General features: G+C 39.6%; 1 protein-coding gene across 7 annotated transcripts in view; it reads left to right on the forward strand.

The window, feature by feature from the left end:
• The window catches only part of TENM3 (teneurin transmembrane protein 3), a 621736-nt gene that overhangs the window by 450045 nt on the left and 147683 nt on the right, over positions 1-24008 (forward strand). For all 7 annotated transcript variants that reach the window (XM_043454043.1, XM_043454046.1, XM_043454048.1 and 4 more), the window contains one exon: positions 10645-10883. In XM_043454043.1, coding sequence (XP_043309978.1) covers positions 10645-10883 — 239 coding nt within the window. The remainder of the gene's footprint in view (positions 1-10644; positions 10884-24008) is intronic.

The following is a 24008-nucleotide window of genomic DNA, read 5'->3' on the forward strand; positions in this document are numbered from 1 at the left end:
GCAAACTCTCATTTGCAGCAGATGGGATCTGGTTCCCTGACCAGGCATCAAACCCGGGCCCTCTGCCTCGGAAGCACAAAGTCTTAGCCACTGGACCACCAGGAAGTCCCCAAAATTAGCAAAAATTAAAAGTATCAAAATGCAATGTGAAAAATATTGAGGTTTTTCATTGACTGTAGGTAAATTTTGTTTTTTCTCAACTGTTTCACCGTTTCATCGATCCTTGAGACAACCAAAAAGATATTCAGTTTTAATATCCCATTTGATAATTTTTTATTCTTAGTTTTACCTTTTGGCAAGTGCTGCTTCAGCACAGTGGTTGCTGAAGAAGTTAATTAAACACTAGTTCTCCAAATACTTTTTACTTTCCTCCTACCAGTTAAGTAACTCTTCACTGATTCTCTTACTCTCACCCTTGAAATTATGTTCTAAAATAATATCTAGAGGATGAAAGAAAAAACTTCAACTGTAATAATGAGGATTCAGTGTAGGATTTCTTTTTTCAAATGTACTAGAATTCTGCTCCCCCTGAACCTCAGTGAGAGAATTTTTTTTTTCATTAAGTAGTTTTCATGGTTCAGAAGCTCCTAGTGCTGCAACCTTTCGTCAGAATGTGTATGATAGTACACACGCCATGGTCAGTGCTGGGAAAGTCACCCCAATTGTCACTACTTTGTCCTAAGCTGCTTCAGAGGGGAAAAGTCAGGGAGAACTAACGTTCTACAGGAAAATACTCATTTTGTTTCTTTTGCCTCACAGTGACAGATATGTAAGGAGGTTACATTTGTGTGTGTGTGTGTGTATCCAGTGCTTTAAAAATGTTTACAATTGACTTTTCCAGAAGTATTTCATAATAGAAAGAGAATGAGTAGAGATAACTCTTTCTTTTAATTCAGGTAATACATGGAAGCAAAATATTTAGAGAAAAAAGGAGAATATATAAAGACTATTCTAGCCAGAAAGGTTAAGAGTGGAGAAATAGCATTATCTGCATGAATAAAAAGTAGTGAAACCTTTTGGGAAGTTGTAAATACCCAAGATGGATTATCAGGTAGCCTTCTACATGACTCACAAATCCAAGTATTAAGTTCAATATAAAAAGGAAAGAACTCTCTAAAAAAGAGGTCCTAATGGAATAAGGTGGTTTGTTGGGGAATATCTGATAAGCACATAGAAATACAGATACTCTGGGAAACAAAGAAGAACCAAGGCCGAATAGACACCGGTGTCTCATTTAGAGATAAGTAAGAGTCAGTAAACGTGGTAGACATTTAAAGTGGCAATGAAATTAGAAAGGATGCAGGAACCAGTTTCTTAACAAATAGGCAAAATCAAAGGGGAAGAACAATAAAGGAAGGTGTTATCTCAAGTAAAGAATAAAGAGTGAGATAACATAATACGGTGAAAAATGGTTAAGCCTTTGGATCCTGAGGTCGGATGGATCAAACCTCATGTCCTACACATTCCATTTGCTCTAAACTGCTTGAAGAGAGCTATAGCAGTGACTGTTTAAGCAAGAGTCTTTGGGTTGATTTTCTGTTTTGTTACACAATCTGGATGGGAGTCTTGAAGCTAAACCCAAGCTAAGAAACTAACACACCAGTTCCATTACTGCAGTGGTTCTCAAAAGTATGGTCCCTGGAGCAGCAGCATGATCTGTTGGTGTTCTACCCCAGACCTTCTATGTCTTAACAAGCCTTGCAAGGGATTCTGTTGCAAGCTAAAGTTTGAGAACCACTGCTTTAACATATTTAATAGTCTCAAAGCACATTTCTGCTCCTGTTGGTGGCCTAACCCTTGACTATGTAAATTCTCAAGATTCTACCAAAACCTGTGGGTCCAAAATCAATCTCATGGAAGGCTCCATGAGAAAGATAGGTGACTGCAGAATACTCTGTGCAGTCTTATGCAGATGTTAGTGTGGGTGGGCTTCTCCCTGAAAATTCATAGCAGCATCTACAGTCTCTTAGTTCTGGAATCTTCACAGAACTGCTGAGTGCCATCATCCTCGACTGATGGAGATTCCTTCCAAACAGTTAGGTATTTAAGAACAGTAAGTAATTCCCCAGGTGTCTCTGGGTATCTATTGAGCATCAGTTGCTGAAAGGTAAGGAAAATTAACAGGAACCCAGCCTTGAATAGAGATAACTAATTTTCTACATGGACTTGCTTTCTTTAGGTTTCTGTTTGATAGCTGCCCCCCAAAATTTGTATTTGCTTGGATCATTATCCTGAAGCCCATCACTTCAGCAAACTGCTTTTTTAGGTCTTTTAATCAGTTACAAACACACTGCTAAAAATATATTTAGCAGATAATCCAGTTGGCCTTAAGATTGAAAAATCAGAATTTGATAGTGAAAATGCTCAATAATGAAGCACAGGTTTTAAGGTTCAAAGTTCTTAGATAATAGTTCATATCATCTTTCAGTTTTATCATTTCTTATATACTGACAAATATTTGGGGCTCTTTTAACTCCTGCATTGTTTAATATATATACTCTCCATGATAGACCACAAGTAATTAAGTCAGGGTAATTGGCAATATGGAAGACAACACACAATAATTAATTTTTTTATATTTTGGAAAAAAATTTTAAGTATTTTATCTTAAGATGAATTCCAGGGAAACCATCCATTGTTTCAGCATTATCAAGTGACTAAAACTATCTGAACTCAGTAGTTAATTTTAGCCTTCATATATTGCCAGGTAAATTTAATCCACAAGTGTGGGATTCATTTGCTTTAAATCTGAAAATGTCATTTCGGAAGAGTCGTTTGAAGTTGAGGCAATCTTATGAGACCTTTAATAAGCCTCTTAAATCTAGAAAGTTATATTTTGCCAGAAGGAAAAAGAACCTGTACCTTCAAATTTCCTGAGCTCTTAAGTGAGAACTTTGGATTCTGAAAAGGTTGTAAATTTGGCCAAATAGAGCCAATCTTTCTTCTTACCGGCGCATTGTCTTTGAAATCAGAGCATCCAATTTGAAGCAAGCAATCTATATTGTGGGTAAGTTTTTTTTTATTGATTTGCCTAGAAACATAAAAAGCAAGGCATCAAGACATTTAAACAGTTCACATTTAGCTTGATGTAAATTACTCTCCCTGTTCAACAGAGACTGTAAGAAGAGGAAGAAAGTATCAATAATTCCTGTGCAATAGAGCCTTTCTTCCCTTTAGATGGAACAGGTTTTGGACAATAGGAATGTTTCTCCAGGTGCCTGTATCTCACCAGTGAAGGTTTCAGCTGCGCCTTAGGGACTGAAGCTGAGCACTGACTATTATTCTCTTTTTCATTCTAATCATTGGCTTTGTTTGCTCATCTCTCAAAAGGTTTTTAACACTGTATAAAACTGAAACGGAAGGGAAAAACTCTTTTTCTATGAAGATAACCAATTATGAAGTTAATCTATTAAAATTTCATCCAGTGGTTACACACTTTCTTGTTGACTTTTATCTTCCATCCCAGTGGTCCATTGAGGAAATCATTCACATAGCTTTAAATGATACTGTAACACATTTTTCTGGGGTGCTTCTCCCCATCTGGTTCCTATAATTTCCAACTTACTAAGCCATGTTCTTTGATTTTAGAGGAACATCATGATTATATTAACCTCCTGAACAAAAGACTGGTTTTAACCTGTTTATTTCCTGGTGACGCTTGTACAATTAGAATTTAATTATACCCTATAACTTGTTCAATTTTGTACATGATGTTAGGATCTTATAAAATGAGCGCTGAATGAATTGATATTACATATAACATAATATAGAAAGGCATATTTAAAATAACTCAAAAAGCCCTATTATTTCTCCACTAAAAATTTTAATGATAGTTAAGTTTTTTCAAAGTAATTACTTTGAAAGACTAACTCCATCAAAAGTGAAGAGTTAGCAAGGAACAGAGCGTACCTGCTGAGAAATTGAGTAAAAGAGCAAAATAAATGACTGGAAGCAGTTGTAAGTGACCCGAGGTAAGGGTAGATAGACATTATGAGTGGGCATATAGAGGTAATTGTATTAACTACTGTAAATGTATTGTGAGGGTTCAGTATTAAAAACATGGCATTTCACTTGAGAGTAGAAGAAAATTTGAAATGAAAATGTTACTTGTGCCCGTTCTTGGCTTTGGCCAAACAAATTAAAATGAGGACGTTGAGCTGTAAGAACTCAGAAGAACTGCTCCACCCTGGCAGTGAAGCAAAATGAATGAAATGAAGAATAAAAGCAAGGGAGAAATGCTGTGAAGGAAAGAGAGCAAGATTCTCTGACAGTTCAATGCTAGTGGGAGGAGGGGGCAGGCAGAAGAGAAGAGTCATTGAAAATTAACTCTGCGTCTGTCAGGTAGACGTCAAGGACAGAGGAACCATCAGTGGCAAAAAGGTGAGAATGGGGACAGCGAGAAAGACAAGGCGATTCAGCCTCTGCCCCGACTGATTTTCTCAATTTTTATTTTATATTGGAGTATAGTTAATTGACAATATTGTGTTCATTTCAGGTATACAGTAAAGTGATTCAATTATACATATACCTGTATCTATTCTTTTTCGTATTCTTTTCCCAGAAAACCTATTACAGAGTACTGAGCAGTTCCCTGGTCCTTACTGATGGTCTGTTGTGTATACAGTTCTGTGTGTGCATTAATCCCAACCTCCTTATTTATCCCTCCCCGCCCCACCTTTCCCCTTTGTAACCCTAAGTTTGTTTTCTAAGTCTGTGAGTCTTCTCCTGTTCTGTCAATAAGCTCGTTTGTATCCTTTTATAGATAGTAATATTTAGTTTGTGACATGTCCCAGGACAAGACCCATCACAGCATCAGAAATTAGAAGCTAGAACCGAAGGCAGAAAGCTGAAATGAAAAGGTTGGTCTGAAGGCAGATCAACAAAGAAACAGATCTTTCAACTTCAGAAGAAAAACGAGCAGCTATTAATTGTGCTTAATACCGGGTGATCCTCCCCACGTATGTTTTCGCTGCTCCTCGGCCTCACAGTTAATGATGCCACGCGATTCCATGGCGCTTGTCTAAAGTTTGTTGTTCTTAATAGAATCCCCCTCAAGATTCCAAAGCCACAAAGCAACGTTAATGTTCGGTGACCTTCTGTACCGGCTGTCTTTGGGGCTTTGAAATTGATTTTCCTCATCCCAGTCTCTGATAGTCTCTCTTCAAGTGTGCATCCTGAGTTCATCGCCAGAGTGAAAACGGTGGCGCAAATAGCAGAGGACCTGGAGGCAGGCACCACGCCGGGCATCATTAGAAACATCAGAAAAAAACCAGCCGCTTACAGAGAGGCTGCCGCTGCAGCTTCTGCTTTATTGCCGAATACAATGGGGAACATTCTCCCCGGATGCGCTGGTTTCATTCCCAAATATGGGCTGAGAAGGAAACCGCATCTCTCCCTTTATTCTCCAAATCTCGCATGGATGCCGGGTCAGAAGCATATGCTTTTGAGAGTAATTTTTGCAGAATTGTTGATATATGAGAAGCATATTCCCAAGGCTGTATGACCTGGCAGAGTGTCACAGGGTGGGAAAGACTGTCATGACACAGGAGTAAGCGCCTTAAAATTAGGTGATAAAAGAATGTTCTGGAAACTCCTTGTGTGTTTTCATGTAGCTGCATTCCAGTTTCCCCTTTACCTGTTCATTTCTTAGGTATTTGTGGAGCTCCAGACGTAAACTGAGCATTGTGTTCGACCTTGAAACAGTTTTTTTTAAAACTCCTGGGCTTAAAGTCACAAAATCCGCTTGCCAGTGTTCTGTGTTTTCTGTATTGCAGTGGAAACGACACTGCTGACTTTGGAAAGACGGCATCCTGCCTGAACCTAAAAATGGACAGATTCCTACCAAATCTGAAACCAAATGTTCTCTATAGAAAGTATGTTGACACAGAACTTTTCTACCAGTCTAGTTAATGTCTAAGAGATTTTTGCATGTGTGTTTTAACCTGTTTTGAAGCCTTAAAGATTCCTAAAGGCATCATCCTCGCATGAACAATACCATTTGTAAATGCTTTCAAAATGCATCAATTTAAGCAGTCTTTACAAATTCTTTCTGTACTTACATACTAAGAAGCCTTCCAAATCTATTGAAGACCCGTCATTCTAGAATAAAATTCATGGACGATTTTATTTCTCTTTCAATGTTTTTATAATGTTTCTTTATTTACTATGCAAATCTCCAAGGTACTAATTGGAGGATCCGCTGACATAGAAAGTCATTTACACAGAGGAAGAGGAAATGCACTTCTGAGGTTTAAAGACAGTGTCAATAAATACATAAAAATTCTATTTTCTCTTGCAGAAACAAAAGTAACCTTATGTATTAAATAACTTAGAAACTCCTTGAAAGTTAAGAGTCTTCAGTTCCACTCACATTGATAAGCAATGTATTTTTGAGTAATATATCTTTGTTTTCAACAATGTCTCAAAGTTGCATTTTACTCTAAGAAAAATAATAATTTCATAGTGGCTCAAGCCTAGTTCTTGAAATAATTCTTTTCCAGGATCAGCAGAGCAGGTGGACATCAGGTACTGATACCACAAATTTTAGAAACTGAAGCAAAGGTGTCTAATTTGAGGTCAACATGTGTCTAACACCTTGTCTTGATCCATGTTTTCCGTGTTAAAGGCTCAGAGTCAAATCCCATTTTCTATTCAGAAATGACCCAACCACTTGGAATAAACCTTTAACACATTTTCCAGGTTGAGGTTTGCTATCATTTCCAACTTTTATTTATTTTTTATCATTTGTTTATTAGCCATGAGTCTTTGTCCCAGGTACTTTTTTCTGAGACTCACTTTCCACATTGGCACAATAGTCACCATTTTCCTTATCTCACAATATCTGTGGAGCAACAAGTCTATGCCAAGAACTTTGCAAGTCCTGAAAAGACAGGGGCGAATGAGACTTTGTGGAGTTTACGTTCTAACCAGAGAAGACAGGCTGCCAACTCACTCCATGGATATACCATTTGTATCCATCCACATTCGTATGCCAGATAAATGACCTTTTTTTAAAATATCTCTGTCTGTTTTTGTTTTTTTTTCTGTCTGTATTTTACTTGAAACCCTCAACCCTAGGGACTTCCCTCGGGTAATTTGGGTCTTTCCCCCACGCCTGACCCCTGACTTGATGCTGTGAGCAGAGCGAGCTGCCCCTCAGGCTTTGAGTCTTCACCCAGATGCCGGTCTTCTGTCTGTCCCCTCAGCATCAGTCACCGTGTGACTGCTGTGACGGCCTGCATCCCTGTCTGCACGGCCTCTTTGCAGTGACGGCAACACCCTCTCTCTTTTTTCTGCTGCTCTGGAAGCCACAGAAGTCATTCTGCTTCCCACAAATTGCGCTGAGCTGCAGGAATCTCAGGAGGGTCTCTTCCGTGTGTGTTGGACACTTAACCTGGTGCCGGACGTAAACAAGTCATGTACGTTACTCATTTAATCCTCATGAGATGCCTTCATAATAGGCCATGTTTTATTGCCGTTTCATAGGTGATAAAACCAACACACAGAGAATTTGAGCAATTTAGAAACATTATCCAGCTAATTATAGGTAAAGTCTGGATTTGAACCCAGGCATGGACTTCCCTGGTGGTTCAGACAGTAAAGAATCTGCCTACAGTGTAGGCGACCTGGGTTCGATCCCTGGGTCAGGAAGATCCCCTGGAGAAGGGAATGGCAACCCAGTCCAGTATTCTTGCCTAGGAAATCTCATGGACAGAGGAGCCTGGTGGGCTACAGTCCGTGGGGTCTCAGAGAGTCGGACACGACTGAGCTACTAACACATTCACCTTCAGTCTGGCTCCAGAGCCCACGTTCTTAATGATTAGGCTGAATATCAATATGGTAGCAGGTGCCAAAACACTGCTTCCAACATACCGTTTAATTCAGGTTGTAAACTTCAAAGTTTGCTTTATAAAGTAGTTCTCTGGGGGGAAATGGACCTCATAATATGGTCATTAGTATAATTTATAGAAGTGGTTACTTGTCATCTGCATGTGTTCTAATTTTGTGGTTGACAAAGCCTTTTTAGACGCATTAACTTCTTTACAGCTTTGTAAGGTAAGTAAATCATTAGCTTCATTTTACACATGAAAACAGGATCCTAAATTTAGGAAATGTTAGGTCAGGAATTTAAACCTAGCTCTTCTGATTTCTAATCTAGAATTCTTCCCATTATACCTGTGAGGCAAATTTTCATGACTTTTACCATATCTGTACATCAGCTACACAGTTAATTCACTTAATAATTTTCCTGGAAATGGGTTCTTTGTAACATAAATCCCTGGTCAGCCTTGCATAAGCAATAATATGTTGTTAAATCATAAGCTTGTTTCTTCTTTCGTTTCTCAACACTTACGTTGTCCTGGTGGTTGTTGCTGTTTCGTCACTAAGCCCTGTCCCATTCTTTTGCACCCCCATGGGCTGTTGCCCACCAGGCTCCTCTGTCCAAAGGATTTCCCAGGCAAGAATGCTTGAGTGGGTTGTCATTTCCTTCTCCAGGGCTCTTCCTGACCCAGGGATCCAACCCATGCCTCCTGCGTTGGCAGGTGGATTCTTTACCACCGGGCACCTGGGAAGCCCTATATTGTGCCTACTGTATCCAGGTACTTTACTGTAAGAACATTAACTCATTTAAGCCTAATAACAACGCTGACGGATAGATACTATTCTTGTTTTCCATACTGAGAAACCAAAACACAGAGAGAGGTTAAATACCTTCCCCGCGGACACAAACCTAGTGTAGTAAACCGGGATTTGAACCTGAGCCATCTACCTTCTAGGTTCTGGTCTTTAACCCCTTGTTTGCGCTGAGTCGCTTCAGTCGTGTCCGACTCTGTATGCACCAGGCTCCTCTGTCCATGGGATTCTCCAGGCCAGAATACTGGAGTGGGTTGCCATGCCTCCTCCGGGGGAATCTTCCTGACCCAGGGATTGAACTCCCGTCTCTTTTGTCTCCAGCCTTGGCAGGCAAGGTTCTTTACCACTTTAGTGCCACCTGGGAAGCCCCTTTAACCCCCTTAACTTGTTTGGTATATTCAGTCTATTTTATAATAGCCATTAAAACAAATTCATTTGTATTACAGTTTAAAATATTCAACTATATCCCATCTAAAATCACCCTTTGCATCCAGGCTGTTTTGTACCATGATGGAATACTCCAGATTATTTCCTATAGTCTCCTGCATATGAAAGAGAGCAGAGTCTGTTGACCTCACTGGACATGTTATTAGGGAAAATAATAGAAAAGGTTAGGACACAAAGTAAAAACACAGTAAGATACTCACATACTATGAAATTTCAAACATGATGCTTTTTTCTCAATTTGAGGACATTTAATGTGGCTCAGAGGTTAAAGCTTCTGCCTGCAATGCGGGAGACCCGGGTTCGATCCCTGGGTTGGGAAGATCCCATGGAGAAGGAAATGGCAACCCACTCCAGTATTCTTGCCTGGAGAATCCCATGGACGGAGGAGCCTGGTGGGCTACAGGCCACGGGGTCGCAAAGAGTCAGACACAACTGAGCGACTTAACTAACTAACTAATATTCATAGGAATCTTAAAACTAGTCATCTTTTGTAAAGAATTCCCAGTCACTCCTTTCATGTGATTACTCAATTTCTGCTTAGACATTTTCAAAGTAAGAGAGCAGAGAACTTTCAGAGGCAATTTGCCCCACTGTCATTCAGCTCTAATCATTAGGGAATCTTTCTGTGTGTGTCTGTGTGTCCTCAACCGCTCAGTTGTGTCCGACTCTGCAACGCTGCGGACTGTAGCCCTCCAGGCTCCTCTCTCCATGGGATTTTTCAGACAAGAATACTGGAGTGGGTTGCTGTTTCCTACTCCAGGGATCGAACCCGAATCTCTTGCATCTCCTGCATTGGCAGGCAGATTCTTTACCATTGCACCACCTGGGAAGTTGATCTAAAAACTTGCTTCACTAGCCTCTTCATTCATTGAGGCTGATTTTAGAAAGTGTTCTGTGTTTGCTTCCCTTTCTCCATCCCTCACCCCAGCAGACTTAGTTTGCTAGTTATGTTTGACATAAGCAAAAGATAAGATTGGCTTGCCTCCCTTGAAAACTGGCCAACCACCTGTGGCCAAGCTTGGCAGTACTCGATATGGGTGGTGGGAGGTGGGGGACAGGTGAGAATTTTCAATCACGCCCAGGAAAGAAAGCAGCATGTTCCGCATGATCGTGCGTGCTTGTGTATGTAGGCGTACATATCCTCACATGGAGCACGGCCACATGCAGCTATAACGTCATGTCAGTGCTTTCCTTCAGCAACATGTGAAGGTGTTCTGAAGGCAGTTCATAAAGGAAACTTCCAGAATGCTTTTGTACAGGAAAATGGTGTGATTAGAACTCCTCTGCCATCTCTCCAGACGCCTACTGGAAGAGACAGGCGTCATTTGTGTGTGTTACTCCTCCTCATCTATTCATGAGAAATCAGTCTCTTCAAAGTCATGTTTCCGAGTTGGGTTTTTAGGGTGAAACGTCTTAATGTCTCATTTTTTTTTTTCATTCTATGTAGTAAATGATTGTAAAGCCAGAGAGAGACAGGACGAGAGGTGAATCCATGCCTCGCTGTCTCTGTCTCTCTGATCACAGTATATTTGCATCTTACAATGATTTTCTCCCATCCTGCAGGCATTTCCTATTCAAAACGGGAACAGGGACCACGCCACTGTTCAGCACTGCCACGCCGGGATACACGATGGCCTCTGGCTCTGTTTACTCGCCACCTACTCGGCCACTACCTAGAAACACCCTATCAAGAAGTGCTTTTAAATTCAAGAAGTCTTCAAAGTACTGTAGCTGGAAATGTACCGCCCTGTGCGCTGTAGGGGTCTCAGTGCTCCTGGCAATACTGCTGTCGTATTTTATAGGTAAGAGCCCGTTTCTAGAACTCTTTTGTCTATACATGGGGATGTTCCTGATTGTTCAGTTGGTTTTATGTGTTTATTTGGACAGGGCTTGTATTCAGAGGTTATACGTCATGGGGGAGAAGTTGGTCGTGATGTATGATAAATGGTCATTCTCGTTATGTAGATAAATGGAGAAGCTCTGTCTGCGTGAAGTGCGAGGTCTGCCTTGGACACTCACTGGAGCATCCATCTGTGTTGCATTTGTCTCTCGTGAGTGTGGACACTTCTGTGACATTTCATGTCCAGGAAGCAGTTCATGCGCTTGCAGGAATGGGCTCTGTGTAGGAATCCCCTTCAGGGCGGCCTCGGTAGGGAGCTCTCTGCTCCTCCTCGTGATGGTGCTTGTCTTTCAGCCAAGTCCGCGGTCTAAATGTAAACCCCATCACTCAGGGCCATCCTCGTGCACTCAGGAACTTCTCTCCAGAGAGCTGTGCATCCATAAAACAACGGCTGGATGATGTACACGTCCCTCTATGTGGGTTTTCCACCTTTTCGGATGGAGTATTGATTGTGGTTTTTTTGTCACCTGATTGGAGCTGCTAAGAGAAGTTGCAAATGTGTCTTTTCTTTAACTATTTCAGAACATAGATGAGCATTTAAGCTATTGGCAAATGGCTTATTCAAATGTCAGAAATGACCATATCCAATCTTGATCTAAGTGTGTAGAGAAAGGCATACGGCATCGAAAAGCAAATCTTGTCCACTGAGATAAATCACAGGCTATGTGTTTTGCCAAGAACAGCCAGTGATGCTTCCTCAGGTTTGCAGAGCTATTTGTGATGCCCAGTGAAATCCCATAAATGAGTAAGTGTCACAGGGCTGTCTGTAGAATAGGAGGACCCTTTTGTGGTGAACCGGTTTCTGTCTTTAGCTATAATACTCCTTAAAATGAATTATGTCCTTTGGAAGTGAAGTGACCATCTTGAGTCACATCATTGAAGAGGAAAGTAGGGTTTTAGAGCATGAAGGAACTTGAGAGATAGTTGAGTCGGGGGGAGCAGCGCGGTGGCATGTTACCCACTGTGACTTCCGATTCTGTGATGGTGGCTGACGTCACCCATGGACCTGGCACCCTTCCCTCTCAACCTGCACACAGCCTGATCACCTCATCACAGGGCTTGGTACAGCCGCTGTCCGTCAGAGGTGAGAACAAGATGAGGCCTTTCTGTCATCTTTCAGTCATCCGAGTTAACTCCCTCCTTGTGAAGGTGGCCGAACCGGGTACCGAAAGGGTTATCACTCACTGAGATCACACGCTGGTGATACATTTCTGTGCCGTTTTGTAACACTCGTGGTACACAGGATTGTCACAATGACAACAGTCAGCCTTCACAAACAGATTGCTAGTATTTAGCTAGAAAATATCCAGCCTTGAAGAGCGTCTTTTCTGGTTAACTATTTGTTCATTATTTGTTTCTCAAATGTAACAGTCATAAGTGGGATGTAATAAATTAAGCATATTAGTAGGGGATTTTGTTTTTTTTTACTGTAGTGCATGCTAAACCGATAAATAAGTACTACGCAGGGTTGGAATTCAGTGTCTGTTTTGTTGATGTGTTGTCAGACATCGTTCCTGATCTTAAGTGCCTGTGTCCTATTAAATATTTATTTAATAGACTGTTAAATGTTTTGAATATCAGCTCTGCTACTATTTAGTTTTATTTACCCTGTGTGATTAGGAAGAAAAATAGCATTTTAATGTGAGATCAGATCACTATTATTTGTAAACCTTTCCTCCTTTCAAGGATCTGTCAATGAATATAATTGAATATCAGACTCCTAAATACAAACTCAAAGAGTGCCTTTTTTTCAAATTATCAGTTTTTACTCTTTCATGGTTAGCATCCTACTTTAAACATCTCCCTTTGATTTTATCTTTATCTGCATGGAAGTCATACAAATTATATTTTTAAAATACTCACGTACTCTTGTCAGTTCAACAGATATTTGTTGAACATTTGTTGTGATTTAGTTACTGTGCTGGAAATTAAGGTGATACAATCCAAGTGTTATCTGACACAATTACTTTTTTTTTTTCTTGGAGTATAATTGCTTTACAGTGTTGTATTAATTTATGCTGTACAATGAAGGCAACCAGCTGTATATATACACATATGTATGTGTATGTATACATATGTATGTTTATATATACATGTATTTCCTCCCTCCCTCCCCACCCCCATCCCACCCATCTAGACAGAGCACCAGTCTGAGCTCCCCGTGCTGTCCATCAGGTTCCCACTAGCCCTCTGTTTTATACATAATACTGTATGTTTATCAGCGCTCCTCCCCCAAGTCGTCCCACCCTCTCCTTTCGACCTCCGGGTCCACAAGTCCTTTCTCTATGTCTGCGTCTCTATTCCTGCCCTGCAGAAGGATGAGCAGCACCGTATATATGGAATCTAGAAAAATTACTTTTATCATCAAAGAATGAAGCCATCCTCTTATTGCTTTACGTAAGCACACAAATATACTTGGAATTTTCACTGGTCTTTCTGTGCTTAAATAACTTGCATTCTTAACACAGTGATTTCTTTGCTGCTGTTTAGGTCGGGTAAAGAATTTCACTTCTTCATCAGTTAGCATGATAAATCTTCTTGAGAGTGAAGATACTGCCTTTACCCTTGAAAAACAGAGGAGGACACTTTTCTCTCCGGGAGGGCTGTCCTTTTCTATTGAGTGGTGGAGAGCTTGTCCAGGCAGATCAGCCTGATAAACCCTAGAATCAATGGGGAGACCAATGTCATCATCAGATTGACCTTACCACCTTTCACAAAAGCGCAGCCATCCTTAAATTGTTTCCATTCCCTTAGAGGTCCCCTTCCCTCGTATTGACTGTCAATATAAAGTCAAAGCCTTAAAGAAATAAAGGGCCTGAGGGATTACTTGTCTCCTAGAATTTTCTTTCTCACCTTCCAGTAAGGTCAAGAGAAGTTATGAGAATGTAGCATTTACCAGTCTCTTCTCTAAGGTAGAATTATCTCAGAACAGTCAGAAAAGAAGGGAGAGAGGAGACCGGCTTTGGGTTTGGTGGTTTTTCCTATCTCAGGGACAAAGTGAAAGTCGATCAGTCATGGCCAACTCATTACAACCCTATGGACTGTAGCCTGCCAGGCTCCTCTGTCCATGGGATTTCCCAGGCAAGAATATTAGAGTGGATTCCTATTTCCTTCTCCAGGGGATCTTCCTAACCCAGGGATTAGATCCAGGTTTCCTGCGTTACATTCAGATTCCTATTCCTATCCAAAATGTCAGAGACAGAAGCCAAAAAGAAAGTGAAAATTAATTCCCACAGGTCAGTGTTATATCTTTGCATGGGTAACCGCTGTTAAGTTTCTGGTGTCCACCCTTTCAGATATTTGTCCATGCACATATACACCTAGGCTTCCCTGCTAGTTCAGATGGTAAAGAATCTGCCTGCAATGCAGGAGACCTGGGTTCAATCTCTGGATCAGGAAGACTCCCTGGAGAAGTAAATGGCAACCTGCTCCAGTATTCTTGCCTGGAAAATCCCATAGACAGAGGAGCCAGGCGGGCCACAGTCCATGGGGTCGCAAAGAGTCAGACACGACTGAGCCACTAACACACACGCACACACACACACACACACACACACACATATACACCTAGAAGTCCATATTTTTAATGCATTTTGTACCAGATTTTTCTCACTCACTAACCTATCATTTTGGAGAAGGGAATGGCAACCCACTCCTGTATTCTTGCCTGGAAAATTCCATGGACAGAGGAGCCTGGTGGATTACAGTCCGTAAGGTTGCAAAGAGTCAGACACGACTGAGTGACTAACAGACACACACAAACTATCATTTAGCACCTATTATCAATTAACCAATTTCCAAAAATGCATGACCATTTTCTTATGCATTTGTGTGTGTGTTTGTGTGTGCAGGGTGTCTTCCATCAATGAAATTTTTGATCAGAATAAATTCTTTGAAAGAAATTTTCTGTGCCAAAGTGTAGGTGTATCTTAAATTTAGCAAACCAGGTCCAAGTTACCCTCAGTTTATATAGCTATCAGTGCTGTGTATAATCAATATTTTTAATTCTTAGCAATCTCTTAGGTTAAAATATTTTATTGTCATTTTCATTTTTAACTAGTAGGGCTGAATATCTTTTCAAACGCTTATTGACCATTTGTAATTTTTCTGTGTGTGTTTGAATAGCCTAGTTTCCTCTATTTTTCTTTTGGGGTTTTTATTTTTTTTAGGGGGTAATTGTACATGTTGATTAAGAATATGAATCATTTGTCATATGTTATATATTCTTCCAATTTATTCTGAACTTTGTTTTTGGTTGCCTTGCCATATACTATATGGAATTTTTTAAGTACTCAAAGTTATCAATTTTTTCTTGTCATTTCTAGTGTTCATGTTATACCTATAAAATTCTTATTTATTCCAAGTATTGTTTTTTAAAGGTCACTTAAAAATTTTCTTCTGGTACTTCTGTGGCTTTTTAGTAACCATTTTTAGGTCAGCATTTTTCTTGTCACTCCACTGCATGAGAGGTTCAAATTAGCCCTTTCTTCTAGAAGCTGCCAGTCAAGTGATAAAGATGTGTGCAAATGTCTGTATACTGTACACTTTTAACAGAACATGCTTTCATAACAACTTTTTCCAAATGAGAAAAAAGAGAGAGAGAGGAAGAAAAGGAAAGACGGAAACACCTGCCCCTGGCTGAAGATGTTGGGAAAAGACTTGTTATAGGAATAGCAGATGATGTTTGAGAGATGCAGAGGAGTTCAGTTCACTGGGCTTGACATCACTATGGTTGGTGGGAGATCACCGTGAGACAAGGTCATCCAAGGCAGGGAAGGAAAAAGCATGAACGGTCCAGAACAGTGCCTATGGAGGCTCACGATGTGCCACCACTGTGTTCGCAGCTGCGTATGAATTTCCTCCTTTCATTTTCCCAGCAGCCCCGTGAGTTATCATCTCTGTTTAACAAATAGGATAGTCTTAGAAAGGCACTTTACCTAAGCCAGAAAGATAAAGACCAATACAGTATATTAACGCATATATATGGAATTTAGAAAGATGGTAACGACAACCCTATATGCAAAACAGAAAAAGAGACACAGATGTACAGAACAGACTTTTGGACTCTGTGGGAGAAGGCGAGGGTGGGATGTTTAGAGAGAACAGCATCGAAACATGTATATTATCTAGGGTGAAACAGATCACCAGCCCAAGCTGGATGCATGAGACAAGTGCTCGGGCCTGGTGCACTGGGAAGGCCCAGAGGAATCGGGTGGAGGGGGAGGTGGGAGGGGGGATCGGGATGGGGAATACATGTAAATCCATGGCTGATTCATGTCAATGTATGACAAAAACCACTACAATATTGTAAAGTAATCAGCCTCCAACTAATAAATGGAAAAAAAAAAAAAGGCACTTCACCTTAAAGTCACACAGGCCAGTAAATGATGGAAGCTGGACTGGAAACTACCAAGGATCCCAGGACATTATCTATGGGGCCTCCCATGAGGTTTTTGAAGAACTGAAAAGAGGGAAGAAACTGAAGAAATGGAAGCATTGTAGTGAAAAAGCATCACATTTATGTTTTGAAAAATTGCTCTAGTGGCATTCCAAAATATGTAATTCTAAGACAGAAAGTCGAAACTTGGACTTTTCAGACTTAACGGCTTCTAGGAATCACCTGGGGATCTTGTTAACATGCACATTCTGATTGAGCAGGTCCAGTGTGAGAACAGTCTGTGTTTCAAACAGGCTCCCTGGTGATGGTATTGTGATCCACCGCAGCACGGTCAGATGTGGTACTTGATGAAGGAAACATTTCTAGTGTCCTAGTCATAGCCACTAGACACACGTGACTAGAGAGCCCTTGAAAAGTGGCTGATGTAACTAAGAGCCTGGAGTTTAGACTTTATTATTGTTAATTAATTTGAGGGGCCTCCCAGATGGCACAGTGGTAAAGAATCTGCCTGCCAGTGCAAGAGACACAAGAGACACAGGTTCGATCCCTGGGTGCGGAAGATCCCCTGGAGTAGGAAATGACAACCCACTCCAGTCTGCTAGCCTAGAAAATCCCATGAACAGAAGAGCCTGGCAAGGAGGTCACAAAGAGTCAAACACAGCTAGTGACTGAGCACACACACATGCACAGAAATAATCTGAACTCAGACAGCTACATATTTGACTGGTGGCTACCGTCTGGACAGTGCAAAGGTAGATAGCACTGTTAGAAAACTAGTCTACGTGGGAGATCATGAAGCCATGTTGTGACAGAGGAGTGAGCAGAACTGAGAAACTGTGCTGAAGCTGATTCATAATAGAATAGATGGGCCATGATTTATCATATCCCAGTTCTTAAAAATCAAATATCCAGGTCTATACATATGGCACACCTCTTTTCAACAGAGTCATATGTGATTTTCTTTAGATCACTGAGCTCCCGATTAAGATCCTTCTCTAATGCATTATCTTTAAGTTGATATGCCTTTCCACAGTGAAAATTCTCCTGATTACTAAACATAAAGGTTAGGTTCAATGATAGTGGTTAGTGATACAGCCCTATCCAAAAACATAGCTGTCCAACTTTTTCTGGGCCCTAATTTACTCCATTTTGTAGAGACATTACTTTGCTGACAAAGGTCCGTCCAGTCAAAGCTATGGTTTTTCCAGTAGTCATGTATGGATATTGGACTGTAGAGAAAGCTGAGCGCTGAAGAATTGATGCTTTTGAACTGCGGTGTTGGAGAAGACTCTTGAGAGTCCCTTGGACTGCAAGGAGATCAAACCAGTCCATCCTAAAGGAAATTAACCCTGAATATTCATTGGAAGGACTGATGGCTGAAGCTGAAACTCCAATACTTTGGCCACCTGATGCAAAGAACTGACTCACTGGAAAAGACCCTGACACTGGGAAAGAGTCAAGGCAGGAGGAGAAGAGGATGACAGAGGATGAGATGGTTGGATGGCATCACTGACTCGATGGACATGAGTTTGAGCAAACTCCAGGAGTTGGTGATGGACAGGAGATCCTGACATGCTGTAGTCCGTGGGGTCACAAAGAGTCAGATGCAACTGAGCAGCTGAACTGAACTGAACTGTTTTAATCTGAAAATGATGAAGATGGGCAATAGTCAGCAGTTGTTCACCAGAGAATGAATAGAAAGGAGTAGTCTTCTGCTTGCTGTTGCTTCTGTTTCTGCTCACAGTTATGGGATGAGTTGGCATCTTGATTATTGTTCTTTACTCACAGAAGGTCTTTTTCCTAGGTGGGAGAGACCCTGAAATTTTAACTTTTTACACATTGAAATATGCCCACAAATCTTATCATAAAGTGTAAACATCATTGAAACATTAGGAAACACTGGTCAAAATATGTTGAAATTACTATGTTAACACCAGTGAAAACTGCAACAAATCAAGCCAAACTTCAAATAGCACCATTATGGACACAACCTCATTAACGTGACCATATACTGCTAGGCAGAGTCTGAAAATTCACAGAATTATCATGGGGAATGCCATGTAGAGTAGCACCAAAAGAGTTTGCACATATTATTTATTTATTTGCAATGCAGTTCTTTATTGAGCAAAATGAGTACAAAATAGGAACATGGATTTGGTTTACTTTTCTCATTAATCTTAAGAACATCATGTTAAGATGGGAATATTTCTTTCAAAGCAGTCAAATCCCTGATTTAGCTGTTTCTATATTCTACTGTATTATGTTGTTATCAATTATTGCATTCCTTTTATAATTATATAGCTATTGCAGTAGACCAAGTAAGATATTATGAGAGTGAGAGGTGATTGGATTAAGAGGAATGGTGATTGGATTAAGAATATTTCAATAAGATAAAAGTTTGCACATATAATTTAAACTTAAGGGAAACTCAAGAAGACAAAAATCTTATCAAAATACATTATGCTTGGGACTTCCCTAGTTGTCCAGTGGTTAAGACTTCACCTTTCAATCAGAAGGTGTGGGTTCAGTCCTTGATCGGGAGCTAAGATTCCACATGCCTTGTGGACAAAAAAACCAAACATAAAACAGAGGTACTATTATAACAAATTCAATTAATGCTTTAAAAATGGTTTACATCAAAAATTATTTTCAAAAAAATTACATATGTTAGCACAGTTTCTCAATTTTTGGCCCTTTAGGCCAAGTTTATCACAACCCAGTAATCCCCGTGACTAATTTTTTTTATAACAGCTTAAAAGTATTGACTCTGTGCTCAATTGTGTCCGAGCCTTTGCAATCCCATGGTCTGTAGCCCACCAGGCTCTTCTGTCCGTGGGATTTTCCAGACAAGAATACAGGAGTGGATTGCCATTTCCTACTTCAGGGGATCTTTCCCACCCGGGGATTGAACCAATGTCTCTTGCGTCTCCTGCATTGGCAGGTGGATTCTTTGCAACTAGCTCCACCTGGGAAGTCCATTATAACAGTTTATTAAGATATAATCCGAATACCATATAGTTCACCCATTTAAAGTATACATGTCAATGGCGATTCGTATATTCATACAGCTTTGCAGTCATCACCAGAACCAATTTTAGAGTACTTCTATCACCCACACACAAAAAAACAACCCTGTATCCCTAAACAGACACTTCCTACTGCCTTCCAAACCTTCAATAATCTTTTTTTTCCACGAAAGTCTGAACTTGTAAGGGGCTGCTTTATGGATTCATTTTCAATGACAAATAACTCAACATTGTTTTTCTCGTGAACTTCTGACATAGGCTGCTAACCAAAGAACTACTCACATTTTCAATATTCCTTTTCATTTAGGAAAAAATACTATGTAGTTATTTATTTCCTTTGAACAGCTGCTACCAACTGATTCCTAAAATAGATGTTGTCATACATCTGCTAAAAAGGCTGTTTAACAACATAAGCATTCCCTCGATCAAGCAAAACATAACCTGTCGGATCCAGGTTCATGGTGGTGATGATTCCTTAGCAGTTATCTGTCCTACTTCTGTGTCTATTTGCATTTTATGAATATCTTTACCTCTCTGTATACCTTGAAATTGATTACGGTACTAACTATATATATGCAACTCGGGGTCAGAAGGAAAAATAAGCCAGCCCTTTATGCTTTGTGAAAAAATCAACCACTTAAATATAGATGGCAAAATAAAATGTGTTGTGACATTCTTTTGTTTTGGACGTGTCTTTGTCATAAAAGTGCTATTTTATAAGGTTCTTGAACACAGCCGAACGATGAATTATATACCGTATTTCACGACAGCTTCTTCCCTTAGCTCTTAGTTGTATTACGCTCAGTAAAATGCATTTTGTCTGAGATGGAATGGTGGCATTTTTAATACTAATGTGTTGTCACCACAACATAAGGAAAAAAATGTATTGCTCATATTTTAGTGGGTTGAAAATTGTAAACTGAAAATTTTAAATAATAGATCAGTATTTTATTTCATTTATCTCTACATGATCTAACGTATCATTTAGAAACCTAGAAAAGATCGAGAGATCACTTAAAATTCAGTTCTTTCTCTGGCCACCTCTGTATAATCATTTCAGTGACTTCTGAATTGAACCTATAGTGGGGGAAAATCAATATATTGTGCACTTAGAGTTTTTTGATGTTATAGATTTTTTGCTGCCGTTTATTAGCAAAACATAAAAATGTTTAGTTTTAGGTTGATTCTAGTATTACTCTAGAGAAAAAAGAGATTACTACCAAAATCAAGTAATTATACAAATGCAGAAAGTATGCTCTTCCTCTCCTCACCAAAAATTACTTATTTACTCTTAGTTTGGTGGGCTTCCCTCGTGACCTAGATGGCAAAGAACCTGCCTACAAAGCAGGAGATGCAGGTTCGATCCCTGGGTCAGGAAGATCCCCTGGAGAAGCGAATGGCTGTCTACTCCAGTATTCTTGCCTGGAGAATTCCGTGGACAGACGAGCCTGACGGGTTACAGTCCATAGGATCGCAAAGAATCAGACACGACTGAGTGACTAACACTTTAACTTTTCAAACTGAATAATATATGGGAAATAGTATAAGTATAACCATTCAAATATAAGACTCTCCCTGACTTGAAAAATGTCCAAGGACAGCAGCAATAAGAAATACCTTTAAAGTCATCTAAACTCTAGTTTGTGCTATAGATAAATATTTTGCCTGTGAAATACAGGGCTGTCTTCTTTGTGTTAGGCTATCATTTTTGCAGAGTGTAGCAACAACTCCCGACTAATGACAAGTGGAAAGCATAATACAATATTTACCATTTCAGTGCTACATTGCATAAATATTTAATCGGTGTTGCATATGTCATTTGCTTCAACTTTAGTGTTACTGAGAGCAGTGTGTACCGAGAGAAATAGCTACATACAGAGGAGTGAAAGGAAAAGTAACTGGCATATATGAGGTTAAAAAAAAAAGAGCTTGATGGATTGCTAGGAATCTTAGGAATGAATTCAGCAGAAAACCTCTATGTTCCATTGAATCTATGTTCCAACAAAGATTTCATCCTTAAATAAAACAGATCAAAGAAAATGCACATGTGTAGTGACTCTTTTTAGTTTATTGTTCCTGTGTCATCTTAGACTGTCTTCAGACTACTCACATCTTGTCCTTCCTTAACAATAAGATGCCACCATTTCTTTAGTGGCCTAATAAAATAACATCAGAAAAGGAAGTAACCGTTCATTCATCCATCCATCTGTCATTCTTTGGACATTTATTTATTGAGACATTATCACAGATAGTGCAATGAGCAACCTTACACAGTCCTTGCCCTCTTAGAGATTATGTCTTAGACTGTGAACACTGAGCGCCTAATTTTCATCAGGATGTCTATTTTAAAAGGAGAAATAAAATGTGGGAGGCTAGAGCAGTGCATAAAATGCAGTATTTACTGAATTTGAGCATTAGAGAAAGGTTTTCCTGCTAAAGCCAGAATAATAAGTAGTAGTATGTGTTTTGACAAATGCTGACATAAGGACAGATTTTAAGCATTACCACATAAACCTAAATGTGGCCCCAAAAATCAATTCTCAGGAATATTAAAACCAATGCATTGTGATATAATAAAAATAAATTTGGAAGTATCTGAGGGGGGGGAAGTTATGATATTTTTTATTTGTTGAGTTTGTTTAGCTAGAACCCTCTTTGTAGTTAATATCTAGAAGTGGAAAGAAATCTTTCTTTGGAGATTTGGGGTAACTAGATTTAAAATTTCCACAAGAATTTATAGCCTGTTTCTGTTTGTTCCTTTCCTTTAATTTTAGATAACACACTTTTATGCTTTAAGAATTTTCTTTATAGAGTATACACAGAAAATAATTTTAAAAGCTATTAAATCATATTTCCGCATTCGTTTCCAAGCATTCCTGAGTTCTATATTAACCTATTTTGAAGATATTTCTAAAACATGTGTTTCCTGTATTTCAAAAGTTGCTTGGAGATAGAGATCATTGTTCTGCATTTGAGAACCAAAGAGGTCTACCTGTCCAATTTCCATTATTGAGTTGGGCCTAGAAGGGGAAAGAACATTACCTTGAGACGCTTCCATGGTGCATTTTAAGCACATATACAGTGAATCAAAGAACAATTATATTTTTTTAGCTAGACCCACTTTTGTGTAGTACTAACTTGCTTTGGGAGAAAATACTCAGTATTTCTGAAGATAAGAACTTCCGGTCTCTTTCTTGAACTGCTGCGTTTCATCACTGGTGACTTATCCAGGCTTCCAGAGAGGCTCGTCCGGGGACTGCCGTGTCTGTCTAATGACTAGGACTTCTTCCAGGGGCAGTGCTGGGGGCATAGGTTTGATCCCTGGTTGGGGAGGTAGGATCCCACATGCCTCGCAGCCAAAAAACAAAACAAGTTCCCCTCCCCCCACCCATGAAACAGAAGCAATATAGAACCATATTCGATAAAGAGTTTAAAATGGCCTACATCAAAAAAAAAAGAGGGTCATCCTTGTGGCTTTTCCCGTCGGCCAGCCTGACTTGGTGTTGGTGGGCTCCACTGGAATTGTCTTTTCTCCCTAATGTTATAGCCACAGCCTGACCCTTTCAGTCTCCTCCACTAGTGAACTCTTTCTCCCCTTTATCACTTCTGCCCCTAAGAGAGAGGAAGCCTTCTGCATTATCATCCTACATTTCCTGTGGTTTTCCATGGCTGTAGAAGGACACTCAAGGCTCCTAACATGTTACTGTATGCGAAGCTAGGATATGAGGCCCTTTGCTCTGAGAAAAAAAAAAATGATACAGTACTTCTGCATCTTGGACATGTTTATTTGTTTTTCCCAGGCATTTCCTTTTAATTATTTCCAAGATCACAGTCAATTTAATCCCATTAAATTTACCAAGTATTGAATATCCTTCCTAAACACTGAATTCACAGAAAGGCATAACCTTTACCACAGTGATCTTCTGTGGGAAAATACGGTGTCACACTTGAATATCCCGTTACAATGTATTTTTAGAATGCTGTTTATAAGCACAGAGCCTCAAAGCAGGAAGATTTGAATTTGTAATCCCACCTCTGTCACTTATCAGCTATGTCATCTTGAGCAGGGTAGTTAACTTCCATAAACCTGGGTTTCCTTGTCATTGTAAACAGGATAAGTAATAGTAGACATCTTTGGAATATTTCACAAAATAATTATTAAAAGACCTACTGTGTTGCACGGGGAACTATTTTCAATATCTTATAATAACCTATGGAAAAATAGGTTATTTTTTATAATAGAAAAGAATCTAAACAAGAATAGATATGCATATATGTTTAACTGAAACCCTTTCCTTTACAATTGAAACTAATGCAACACTGTAAATTAATTATATTTCAATTTTAGTGATGAAAAGAAAAATAACCACTGTGCCTATAAAATGTAAGTGCCCAATTAATTTTAGCTGCTATTATTTCACAACCTAATGAATCAAATATCAGTATCCACAATTTTTTAGAAAGAAAAATCTTAGGCCCAGAGAATCAGTGACCTGTCCAGCATTAAAGCCAGTCAGTGTTTAAGTGGCAACCCTCTCCAGTATTCTTTCATGGGAAATCCCATGAAGAGATGACCCAGGCAGGCTATAACCTGCTTTGAGAC

This window comes from Cervus canadensis, chromosome 31, assembly GCF_019320065.1.
Source record: "Cervus canadensis isolate Bull #8, Minnesota chromosome 31, ASM1932006v1, whole genome shotgun sequence".
Taxonomy (NCBI): Eukaryota; Metazoa; Chordata; class Mammalia; order Artiodactyla; family Cervidae; genus Cervus; species Cervus canadensis.